General features: G+C 36.3%; 1 protein-coding gene across 2 annotated transcripts in view; it reads left to right on the top strand.

Annotated features, from left to right (window-relative positions):
• The first annotated feature begins 1795 nt into the window (after nucleotides 1-1795).
• LOC115210380 (polycomb protein suz12-A) overlaps nucleotides 1796-13796 on the top strand; it is a 114358-nt gene continuing 102357 nt past the window's right edge. Inside the window, exons 1-2 of one of the 2 annotated variants that reach the window (XM_029778963.2) lie at nucleotides 1796-3340; nucleotides 11513-11559. In XM_029778963.2, coding sequence (XP_029634823.1) covers nucleotides 3103-3340; nucleotides 11513-11559 — 285 coding nt within the window. In that variant the 5' untranslated portion in view covers nucleotides 1796-3102. The remainder of the gene's footprint in view (nucleotides 3341-11512; nucleotides 11560-13796) is intronic. The other variant, XM_029778954.2, reaches the window with a different exon arrangement.

The following is a 13796-nucleotide window of genomic DNA, read 5'->3' as shown; positions in this document are numbered from 1 at the left end:
TTGAATGCTAAAAATATTTTGATTTCTTATTCAAAGCACACAGCTTAAAGCTAGAGAAAAAGACACAAGATGATTCTGTGATGCTCTTGTTTACCTTACGAACATCATCAGTACAATGAAATGAGGTAAAACAAACAGAATAGACAAGTTGCAGGAACTTTGGTGTACCTCGAGATAAAATAATTCTTTTAATTAGACATAAGACCGTAACATGTATAGGAAGAAGAGAATTAAGATTATAAAAAAAAAATGTTCGTCTTTTCCTAAATGATTTTAACGGCGATAAGTGAAACAAGAATTTAAAACAACCGAGGGTAAAGATGGATCGGTGGGCTCGGCTTGCCAGGATTAACTTCTTGGATACATCTTTGCAGAAGTTGCCCTTAACTTTAAGCTTCAAAATCTAACGACGACCAAATTAAATTTAAATTTAAAGCATATTGATTAGAAAACTCCTGATAGTGTTTTCAACATTATTTACTCGAGTTACGGATAATTTTTCAATATTTCCGCTCTGTAAAAAAAATCCCTGAACTATTTTAGGTTTTTATCAAAGCTTCCGGTTTAAAATAACGGAATAATGAAATAATTTAGAGAAATGTTATAAAAAAGGATTCCTGTCGGGGTAGAAATAAAAACTAGTGAAATACGAATCAGAATTAACCAAACAATGAACCTATAACAAAATGACTAAAAATGCATTAGAGACAACTCCATTACTATAAATATTAAATTTAACATTTCTTATTTGAAGTTTGTCTTGTAGATCATATATATACTTCGTTATACCTTAAAATCTTGCAATCGAAATCTTAAAAGGACAAGGAGCTTTTTAATTATTTTTTTTTTTTACGTACCCGATCGATTTTGAAAGTTACATTTCGTAACTTAATCAACAAATGTTGAGAAAAAATTTAGTAATATTGAAATGTCTATTTAAGAAGAACGATTTCCATTACGAGTGAAACTGGTTTTGCATCTAGTTTCTAGACAGAAAATTAAAGGATTACTGCTATCCTTCATCAATTAAATCTGTAACGAAATTTGGCGAAATTTTGGTATTCGATGATTTTTGTGAAGAGTAGTGATCTCAAGTTATAATTGAAACTCGACATGGCAGTTATGTCGATATTAATTACTCCTAGCCAGCCCTAGCTTTAGTATCGAACTCGAAAGTGTTGCTTCATAGAAAAGGAAAGCGATCGGAATATTATTATTTTTAAAATACACATATATATCAATCCCCAAAATATCCTTCCAGTAATTTATATAAATATATAAACTGTGTATATTATCTACAATTAAACCAAGCGGTGGTCTGCTCTGTATGTATGCATAAAAAAAAGTGCTCCCTTTACATATTTTTATAACGTATATATATATCAATTCGGGAGTATATCCTCCAAATTATATAGATATACATACAACTATATGTAGTAGTAACTACAATAAAAATATGTTATCAACGTGCTGCTGCAAGTTGTCCATGTATGCACGTATGATTGCATGTATGATCAATGAAGGATTAGTTAGGCCTGACAAGCGAGCCAGACATGTTATGGCTTAGTTATTCCTAACAACTTGTCCCAGTCTTATCTCAAACTAAATGTAATAGCACTTAAGTGATAAACCCTTAGTAAAATGTGTGCATGCATGTGCGTGTATGTATGATATATAAATGTATATATGGCTTAGTTATTTCTTAATAATTTGTTGAGACGGACGTGTAAACTATTAGAAGGGCCAGATAAAGCTGCTGCTGCTGCTGTTGTTGCTGCTATTCTGGTGAATAGTATCCCATGATGCCTTGACTGCTTTGTGTGTGCAGGCTTCCCGCGGAATTGGGAAGTTGACGCCGGAGTGTGGAGGGACATTTATATATATATATACATACATAGATTATATGTATGTATATATACATACATACACACACATACATATGTACACACCTGCACATTAAAGATTACAAACTTATTTAAAAACAAAACTCGAAAAATCAAATATCGAAATAAACATTTATTGGACATATCTGATTCACACTGAGGGACAATCGGGACAGACTGCCTATAGCCATCACAAAATCATATTTATCCTGGAAATAATACTATTTAAAGGAAGAACAGAAGAGAACGGAACTACAGCGGTCTTTACACAGCCGGTAGAAGAACCGGTGAGGAGAGAAGGCCAACGGCCATCAGCACCGAATCATTGCCAATACCGTCTTGCCCCAGACAAACAACTAAGGGCTGATACGAGGTATTCCAGGTTAAGGGATTTACATAGATCTTTACCCCTCCAATTTCATTGCACAGGTCTGTGTATTTGCACCATTAAAGGCGGGTGCTGTACTGGTGCATGTTTGCATACTATCGCTACTACATTTATTACACCAAGACATTTATTAGCACACTATATTTACCCCTCTCTTCTTCTCAGTCTTTTATCGTGTGTGTGTACATATGTATATATGCTGCACCCTATACATATGTGTTCCTCTTGTTTCTTCAGTTCTGTTTTTTACATCGATACTGGCATACCTTGAACCAATTCAAAATCACTACTCGAACTTCACGGCCATCGCACTGAAGCATCAATCAACATTTCTTGCCACTGAACGAGCATTAATACTAGAAGACAAAAAGGCGGCAGAGACAATTTTTTTTTAGTTAGACTTAGCTATTATTACGTTATTAATTTCATTTTTTTACCTCTGCTAACGACACAGGTCGAGAGATTGTGTTTAATTAAAAGTCACGAAGCAACTAACAACAACAACAACAACAACAAAAAAGTGTTTATTAGTAACTTACTGTTAAATGGTGTACTACTACTACTACTTGTTAGTGTCTTAGAATGCTCTTTGACACTCTTTTTTTGTAACGGTGTGTATGTTTAGCTTGATATTTTTGTGTTCATGTGGATTGTATTTAGCGCTTTATTAATTGGCAGCGTGTTTTGTAATTTATTTCAAATATTCGGAAGATTTGCATCGACTGGAAGTGTCCCTAAAAGAACTTTAAAAATCCAAACAGCAACAATATTACTAAATAAATAACCAAAGCCCTGCCTCCTTAAAGAAAGGAGAGGGTAAACGGAAATATAATGAAGCCTAGAAAGAGAGATAAAGAAAAGCCGAATGTTGGCGAAAAACCTGGTATCGGTAGCCAGCAGCACCACATCTCTTCCAATCCACACCACCATCATGTACAAAGTGGACATGCTATATCTCACAATAGCACACATCATAATACAACTAATCACAATTCTAACACTAATCAACAAGATTCTCAATATGAAACTATCAAGGCTGATCACGAACTTTTCTTGCAAGCTTTTGAAAGTAAGTATAAAATATAATTGCTAATTTGTCTGTCTCCTACTTATTAATTTCTTTTTTTTTTTTATTTGCTCCCTTAATTAGTCCCCCTTTCACTTCCAGTATTTTCTCTACACACGATTTTTTAAAAAGAATAAACTTAAAAAAAATATAAAGTACTGCTTCACACATCTCTAAAAACATGTACCCATTTATTACTGATTAATTATAAGTGTTAATTATTTTATTTTTTTAATAATTATCCTGTTAAATTGTATATAAACAAAAGATACTATTCTGAAGATACACGTGTTCACCATTCAACCTTTCCCCACCTTTCAAATAATCCAGTATACCCAGGCATATAGCTTTTTATAAGTTATAAGATCAGATGTTAACTGTTCCCATAATTTTGCCTTAGATCTATTAAATGCTTTAAATATATTCATTTGATAAAAAGAAATTCCATATTTCTGCAATTCCTCCAGTTTGAGTGGTTTGATTGAATAAGATGGGAAATAAAAAAAAAAAAAGCTATCAATTAATTGGATGTATGTTTCTGTCAGACACACACAAAAAACCCCCAATCTTGTTGGATTTAATGAAATATGACGAGTACACCAATGTTTTAAACATGGGAAACTTTGTCCTTTATTGTGCATTCATGATCCCTAAAATATCTAAACTGAAACTTTACTGTTATTAAGTAGAAAAAATTTTCAACACTTAGATGTGTGAATATCATGGTTTTATACTCAAAATATGTTGTGTTAAAAATCATTTTATTTCCAACACTTGGCTGAAGAAATTCATTTTTTTGACGTAGAAGGTGTGAATAGGTAAGAAGCACCTTCTTTCATGTAGTCAAATTATATTCGAATATATATATATATATATAAGAAAAATTCATTACCTATGAAGCAAGGGAAGTATTTATCTTATTTTGGGGCATTGTTGAAAATGTACTTGTTGAAAGACGATGGGGAAAATAATTCATTGATAAAACTGGTCTTTCTTTGTAATTATCTCATCGCTTTGCATTTTCTAAGCAGTTCTTTAACTCGATCCCTAAAATTAAGGCTTCGACGAAAAGCGGTTATTGTCTCTCAATCTTATAAAAGTTTTAGAATAAACATTTAAGAATCCTGTTGAAATAAAAGACAAGTTGGAACGTGAATGTAAAACACCGGCTGAAGATAAATCCAATACCTATTTGATTGTCTTCGTGTTAATCTTTTTAAAGTCATCGACTCTCTTACATGTACAGCTAAATCATAAAGCTTAATCATTCTAAACACCGTTTCTTCTTACAGTTCAGTATATATACACCCAGCTGAGTAAGAAAAGTTTGCTTGTTATAACAAAAAACTGTCAGAGATTTAACGAGAAAGCAATTTTATGCAGGAGAGAGACAAGGGCTTAAAGCACTGCACATATTGTTCACTAAAGGATCACCTATTTAACTTAATATCAATCAAGTTTTTATTAAATTTCTTTTCATTTTTTTTTTTTGGTTTTTCTTTCTAAGAACGCAATAATAAAAATCCCTAGATATATATTTGAAACAAAAATTTGTAGCTCTTGACTGTGCTAAAAGCCATAGTTTATACTGATATGTAAGATGGGATCAAAAAAATCTAGCTTTAAAAAAAGCCCATCTCATCGTGAATAAATAAGCCTGGTTAAAGGAAATAGATTTCGTGCTAGTTAATAAAATAAATACACACGGTAATAAATATCGTATGGATTTTGTATATCTGAAAGAATATTGATACTTTTTTTTTTCTTAAACACATAGGATAATATTGATCTTTCGATAGATTTATTACTCAAATGTGCGTATTGTTCAAGTGGACTAGTAAAGTAGATTGCATGTATATACTATTGACAAATGGATGATAAAAATAAAGATGAGAAAACTGTTAAATAAAGAATGGAACTCGCTGTGGTTTAGCAACTACTATCTTCATAGTGAAAAAAGGAACAACATCAAAAAAAACTCCAGGAGGAGCATAAAATAAGTGAAAGCTAAAGAGTCTTGCATGAAAGTGTAATAAAGTTATGATTCATTGGGGAATTATCGAAGACCCATTTAGAAATTAAAGGTTCACAAATGCGTGAATAATGATTATATTATTTTTCTGTGTCAAGTGATAGAATAAAATAAACATTTATCTTTAAATAACCAGCTGTTTTTCTAAGTACTTATATTTAGACCCAATACTTCAGCTTATGATAAAATGTATTGTTAAATTATTTTAATTTTATTTTTTCAAGACAAGATTTGAGGTGCTCCAAAGGCCTCTTGAAGGTAACGTGACAAATTGGCTCTGGTATTGGACCACCAGATCAATGTGTTTTCTTATTTCTAAGTACAATAGTCTTCAGTTAATTTCACTATAAGGAATATGTATCAAAACTTCTGGAAGGCTTCTATGGAGTTGTGTGATAGCCTGTCTAGAAGGTTTATTTCTTGTCTTAATAAGGCAATCATCATCATCGTTTAACGTCCGCTTTCCATGCTAGCATGGGTTGGATGGTTCGACTGGGGTCTGGGAAGCCAGGAGGCTGCACCAGGCTCCAGTCTGATCTGGTAGTGTTTCTACAGCTGGATGCTCTTCCTAACACCAACCACTCCGTGAGTGTAGTGGGTGCTTTTTACGTGACACTGGCACAGGTGCCAGGCGAGGCTGGCAACGGCCACGATCGGTTGGTGCTAAAAATAGTTTGGCTGGGTAAGTTTGTGGGGAGAGTTGCAGATGGACATGACAACAGACACACACAAACAAAACTCTTTTTTTTTCTTTGTTCCAAAAGTTCCAAAAAAGATTTGTTTTTAATGTTAGCATGGATGAGATAGATATAAAAATTATTATGTTGAAACTTATTGGGGTGTAATGTTGGTATCTCTCTTTGTTTTGCTTGAACCATCTTCTGGATTACTACCAGTCATAAAACTGCTTTCGGAGCATTCTAGCTAATATCGGGATCAAAGTTTCTGATTTAATGCCTAAATTTTGCTAGGGAAGACCAAAATCACTTCAAGTGTCCTCAGAAGAAAATAAAAGGGCTAACAATGAAATGCTCATGCAAATAACTACATTTGAAAAATGAAAAAAGAAATCCAGTTTTCTTGAAGGTCACCACTCATATTAAATTTAGGACATCGTTAATTACATATTTGTTAGTTTGTTGATCTAATCAGACTCCAATTTTGCCCAGCAGTCACTATTTTCCTGGAGAAATAGCTGAGGAAATCAAAAAAAAGGGGTTCAGATGAATTTATCAGTCAAGTCTTTATGAAGATTGTAAAGTGTTCTGTGATTCTGAGATGTTTTCTGATGGATTACAGTTACTATGGTGTTTGAAGTGAGACAAGTTTCTTTCCCAAGACTTGGGCTTTCAAATAAACATAGTTTGGTGAGAAAACTAAACATTTTGGTTTTCACCTTGTAGCTCCTTATTTAATGAAGCCTTGTGGAGAGGCAAGCTTTGATATGAAGCTTGTTTTTCAGTATTCTCCTGTTTTTCAGGCATAGCTGTCTCATATACTCAACCAACTGTGGTATCAGTCTTTATGTCCGGACTGTCAGTTATCAAGTCCCACCTGAGCATTGTATTGACATGAGCATATTTTTCAAACCTTAATAAAGGATGAAGGGCAAAGTCAGTCTCAGCAGCATTTGAACTCAGAATGTAAAGCCAAACAAAATGCCATCATGCATTCTGCTAGCCTTATATTCTACCAGATATTGGCAAATTAATTTATTAGCTTTTGAAAAATTCTGAGTTTTCAGAATCTGGAAAGAAAATTTTTAAATGTTGATTGCTTTTTACCGCATGTTTTTGCAACTGTCAGCAGTGGTGAAGCTTTGTGGAGAGGCAAGCTTAGATATGAATCTTGTTTTTCAGGCATAGCTGTCTCATATACTCAACCAACTGTGGTATCAGTCTTTATGTCCAGCCTGTTAGTTATCAAGTCCCACCTGAGTATTGTATTGACATGAGCATATTTTTCAAACCTTAATAATTGAATAGTTCTAAATGGATTAAGTCCGAAGTAAAGTCTTTTTTCCACTACTGTCACAAATTCCCATGACTCTCTGTCGCCATCCAATTCCATTATTATGAATCTAAATTGGGAGCTTGAGTCATAGTGAATCCTTAATTAGCTGATTACACAACCATGGATGCAACCCCTATGAATACATTACAGTTACATTTTTGACAGAGCTTGGTGATGCTGACCATCAATGTAAGAAGCACCATTGGCTCAGATGAGATCTTCCACTACCTCTTCACAATCTGTCATGCTGCAGTCCTGTAACTTCATCATATTCCTGGCAGGGTGGCTGAATGGGTGCTATTTGCATTGCTAAATGGCAACATATAACTATGCAGGACATGGTCATCACTCTGTGAAGTATTTTCGTAATACTCTTTACTCTTTTACTTGTTTCAGTCATTTGACTGCAGCCATGCTGGAGCACCGCCTTTAATCGAGCAACTCGACCCCAAGACTTATTCTTTTGTAAGCCCAGTACTTATTCTATCGGTCTCTTTTTGCCGAACCGCTAAGTAACGGGGACATAAACACACCAGCATCGGTTGTCAAGCAATGCTAGGGGGACAAACACACACACGCATATATATATATACATATATACGACAGGCTTCTTTTCAGTTTCCGTCTACCAAATCCACTCACAAGGCTTTGGTCGGCCCGAGGCTATAGTAGAAGACACTTGCCCAAGGTGCCACGCAGTGGGACTGAACCAGGAACCATGTGGTTGGTAAACAAGCTACTTACCACACAGCCACTGCATATTTGTGTGTAAAGTGCTAATTTGGGATTGCTTTTATAGTTTTGCAGTGTAGAAGGTGTTAATAAGCCATTTAAGAAACACACAAAATCCGTTAGATTCACTTCAACATTTAAATTTAATTTGTCAAAATATTTTCGTTGCTTTGAGACCACGACCTGTTCACTGACAAAAGTGAATCTAACAGATTTTGTGTGTTTCTTAAATGACTTATAAACACCTTCCACGCTGCACTTGTTTTCTTTCCAGCACACAATCTCAGATCAGGTCACTTGCTATGCAAGTACATCTCCATAATTTTATAGTTTTGTCTAGTGTCAATTAGTAGTTTGTATGATATATCATCATCAACATTTTAATGTCCATTTTTCCATGCTTTTTATGGATCAGATGGAATTTGAGGCAAATTTTCAACAACTGGATGCCCTTCCTTTTGCCAACCCTGACTTGTTTCCAAGTAAAATAACATTTCTCAATGGTTGGACATGTTCCTTGGAAGAATGCTAAGAAAAATCAGTGCTTGTGTGATGGTGGCGTGCATTTAGAAGTGTCAAGTAGTGCCAAGACAAGGAGACACTCACACACACATACACACAATGCCTACTTTAGGTTTCTGTGTACCAGTTCCACTTGTAAGGTTTTGGTTAGCTTACAACTATAGAAGACACTTTGCTTAACCCTTTCGTTACTGTATTTATTTTGAGATGCTCTGTGTTTCTTTCAATTATTTTAAATATAAGAAAGAATTTAGTAAAATCACTCGGTTACCATTAAGCTAATGTTAGGAACATAAATTGGAACAAGATTTTAATTGAAAACTTATGAAAACAAGACATTTGTATTCAGAACCAGAGCCGGTTTCAGCTGGGTTGGTAAGGAAAGGGTTAAGGTACTGATGCTTCTTGCTTGAGAATCACTGCTCTAAGCATTCACGCTCAATTTGTAACTGTTAAGTAGAGATGAATTTGAGAGTTGAAATTAATAGTTACTGAAGATGATGAAAGGAATCAGTTTAGATAAACAGTGGAATCGAATGCTTTGTGAATCCATTAATAGACTAAATTATCAGAGCCAAATTATTGGATAATCAATATAGTCTCTTTGGTTGATGTTTAACCCTTTAGCATTCAGATTTTCTGTCAAATGTAATTCTTATTAATTCACATTATTTTGAATTAATCATGCTTTAGCTTGTAGCTTTGAGATTTTAGCAGGATGATTGTTTACTTTTAGAATGACATTGTAGGGCAGGTGTGAGAGGATAGATCTAGCCAGTTCATACATAGAGCACATAGAATATTTGTGATACCTGTGTCAGTGGCATGTAAAAAGCACCATCCGAACGTGGTCGATGCCAGTGCTGCCTTGACTGGCTTCTGTGCTGGTGGCACGTAAAAAGCACCAACCGATCGTGGCCGTTGCCAGCCTCCCCTCGCATGTAAAAAGCACCCACTATACTCATGGAGTGGTTGGCGTTAGGAAGGGCATCCTGCTGTGGAAACACTGCCAGATCAGACTGGAGCCTGGTGCAGCCTCCTGGCTTCCCAGACACTGGTCGAATCATCCAACCCATGCTAGCATGGAAAACGGACGTTAAACGATGATGATATGGCTTGTTTGAATGTTACAGGGTTAATGTAAACAAAGGTCAGTGTATCAAGGTTCGACTGCAGAACCTTGTCCAAAACTAAAATAATGCAGACTAAAATAGCAAACAATAATTTTTGCCAACCATGAACTTTTCAACTTCATTAAAATAATAGGCTGTGCGTTACCTATTATTAATTGTTATATGTTGCTTATCTAGTACATTTAAGAACTAGATTAAAGCGAATTATAATACTGGATCATGCTGTACTGTTGCTTCTGAAAAGTGGTATGTTGGAATTTCTGTGTAAATATAGATTCTTAACGAAGACACAAGGCTGCATATGTAGGTGGGTGGTGTGTGTAATCAATTAAATCGAAGCAAGTGTTGGTGACTTGTAAAAAGCACCATCTGAATGTGGCTGATGCCAGTGGCATGTAAAAAGCACTATCTGAACGTGTTCAATGCCAGGCCCACCTGACTGGCTCCTGTGCTGGTGATGTGTAAAAAGCACCCACTACACTCTTGGAGTTGTTGGCGTTAGGAAGGGCATCCAGCTGTAGAAACATCGCCAGATCAAGATCGGAGCATGGTGTAGCTGCTGGCTTTCCAGACCTCAGTCAAACTGTCCAACCCATGCCAGCATGGAAAGCGGACGTTAAACGATGATGATGATGCATATGATTGGTAGTTATTTTATTGATCCTGAAAGGTTGAAGGACAAAGTGGAACTCAGCAAGTTGTAACCATGGAACCTCATGTTATTTTATTTGCTACTCTATCAATTCTACCATTGACAGGTCATCAACTTTGACCCCTGGCCATTATTGTCTTCAGTCCTAGAATTCTTAGGCCCAGTTGCTAGTTTCCATGGTGTATCAGTGACTAAAGATCATAACATTCCCCTGGACAGGATACCAGTCCATGGTAGGGTTACTTATTTACAGCTGAGTGGACTGGGGCATTGTGAAATGAAATGTTTTACTCAAGAACATAGTGCACCATCTGGTTTAGGAATTGAAACTACAATCTTGTGATCATGAGTAGAAACCCTAATCACCAAGGCCACGGGTATTTCCTTCAGTGACAATTGGTTTGTAACAAATAAGACCTGCAGTAGTTAGGAATAAATGGATATATTGAGTTGGTGCATAATTAACGACCGTTTTATAATTTAATTTGCAACAATTTTAGAATAAAAAAAAACAGTTGTTAATTATGCACCAACCCAATAGTTCTTTTTGATTTACTGAGATGAATTTACTGCATTAAAAGACATGAAAGATATTGTTTGCAAGAGAGGAAGGATATATTTATGGGAATATAGTGAAAATAAATGGCACAACTGCCTCTACAAGATCATCATTTAACGTCTGTTTTCCATGCTAGCATGGGTTGTACGGTTCAACCGGGGTCTGGTAAGCCATGGAGGCTGCACCAGGCTCCAGTCTGATTTGGTAGTGTTTCTACAGCTGGATGCCCTTCCTAATGCCAACCACTCCATGAGTGTAGTGGGTGTTTTTTACGTGCCACCGGCATAGGAGCCAGAGCAGGCTGGCAAACGGCCACGATCGGTTGGCGCTTTTACGTGTCACGGACGCCAGTCAGGCGATGCTAGTATCTGCCAAGATGGATTGAGGAAAATTTTTAAGGAGGTCGTTTTGGACTAAACTGATAATGTACAAATTGCATTCTGTTGCTATGACTGTATTTTAATTTGTTGCTATTATATCTTGTTTAGCATTTTTATTTTCTTATCGTAAAACTTTGCTTTTATTTTTGCAGAACCAACCCAAATCTATCGTTATTTACGTGCCAGAAATATTGTTTCAGTAAGTATTTTTATACACCAGCCCTAAATTTTGCCTTGTGTAATTTTGTTCAAATAGAACCTTTTGTCTCAGGTTGCTGGAATTCTTGAGGGGACACTGACATTGGATTTAGCAGATTTAACATTGTAATGTGGTTTGCTCTTCATTGTCTCTTCCTATGGTTGATAATAAGGATCTGTTTGTATTCTATTTATTTGGAAACATTGAAGGTTGAATGGTAATTCTGGTGAAAGTGTGCAGTTTGTGGGAAAGCTTCTTTCAGCTTACAAGTATATATGAAATTGAAGTGAGGGGTGTTGAAAAGTTCCTGACTTTAAGGGTATTGTGAAAGGCCTGGTTTGGGGCCCAACTGTTCAAGTTCTTTTATGAGACTTAGAAAAACTGAAGGACTATTGCAATAAATGTGTGAATCTGAGAGGGGAATCTGTTGTATAAAATTGTAATTAACTGATCCTCCTGTATTTTCTTTTACCCAAAGCCAGGTACTTTTCAGCAGCCCCTCATAGTTCAGGGTAGTTTGAACTGTGTTATTCAGTTAGGGATTAAAATGGAGATTAGCAATTTAACTACTTTTCATTATTGCTTGCGTTCTGTTTCTTGAATAAATTTTAGGGATACTGTTAATGTGTGAGTAATTAAATATGTAATCTAAAATTATGCTGAATTAAGTTACATGAAGCCATTTCAGCATCTTATATATTTATTTTATACCAGTACATTAATAGACACTCTTAAATCTACACCTAATTTTATCTCTATATATATATACAAACGGCAAAATGTCTGTCTGTGTGCCCGTCCTTTATAAAATACACAATTTTTCAGTTAGAGGGCTCGCACTTTCTATGGTCATTCAAAACCATCCAAGGGTGGTTGTGCACATCTTTACATTTCCCCAGCCACCCCGCAAAGCCATTAAAAAATCAATAGAAGTGACTTTTTTGTGAATTTTCTATCCAAAACCCAATCAAAATGCCTGAAACTAGTTACGTCAATTGAATGCCAGCTAGCTGTATATGATTGGTCAGAGATTTGGACAGTACTTGCGTGTATGTGCGCACACATGCAGCTGTATATGCATGCACTAGCACTATGACCCCGCGTTGCCGGGTCATAGTGCTAGTTATTAATAAGTCCCATCATGATCATTGGTTAATGTCTGCTTTCCATGCTTGCATGTGGCATGGCATGGTTTCTACAGCTGGATGCCCTTCCTAATGCCAACCACGTAGATTGTGCTGGGTTCCTTCTATGTGCCACAGGCACCGGTTTGCCTACGCAGCACTGGCATGAGTACATTTATACAGCACAAGCACCTGAAAGGACAAGCCTTTCTTTTATTTCCTTTTACTTGTTTCAGTCATTTGACTGCGGCCATGCTGGAGCACCGCCTTTAGTCGAGCAAATCAACCCCCAGAGCTTATTCTATCGGGCTCTTTTGCCAAACTGCTAAGTGACGGGGACATAAACACACCAGCATCGGTTGTCAAGCGATGTTGGGGGGACACACACATATACATATACGACGGGCTTCTTCCAGTTTCCATCTATCAAATTCACTCACAAGGCTATAGTAGAAGACACTTGCCCAAGGTGCCACGCAGTGGGACTGAACCCATGACCATGTGGTTGGTAAGCAAGCTACGTACCACACAGCCACTCCTGTGCCTATATTTGTGGAAGACAGCGATTTTACTTGGCTTGATGCATTTAGACAGCGATTTTACAAAAGTATTCTTAGTGTGTGACTAGGTAATTTGCTGGGACCAACATAACCTGTTATTCTATGTAGTCTTCCTACAAGTAACAGTGGGTCAGCAGGATTGTTAGGGCATTGGATAAAATACCCTTAAAATAATGATTCTTTCTTCTATAGGTACAAGGCCTAAGATTTTGGGGGAAGGGATAGTCGATGTAATCGACCCCAGTACTCAACTGGTACTTATTTTATCGGCCCCCAAAAGGATGAAAGGCAAAATCAACATGAGCAGAATTTGAACTGGGGCTGGAAGGACGGATGAAATGCCACAAAGCATTTTGCCTAGCGTGCTAATGATTCTGCCAGCTCACCATCTTAATAATAATAATAATAATCCTTTCTACTGTAGACATAAGGCCTGAAATTTTGTGGGGAAGGGCTAGTCCATTATGTCGACCTCCACAGTAGTTGACTGGTACTTATTTTATTGTCCCTGAAAGGATGAAAGGCAGTCAACCTAGGTGGAATTTGAACTTGA

The sequence above is a fragment of the Octopus sinensis genome, linkage group LG1, assembly GCF_006345805.1.
Source record: "Octopus sinensis linkage group LG1, ASM634580v1, whole genome shotgun sequence".
NCBI lineage: Eukaryota > Metazoa > Mollusca > Cephalopoda > Octopoda > Octopodidae > Octopus > Octopus sinensis.
Note: the sequence above shows the minus strand (reverse complement) of the source record. Positions and strands in the feature narration are given on the sequence as shown.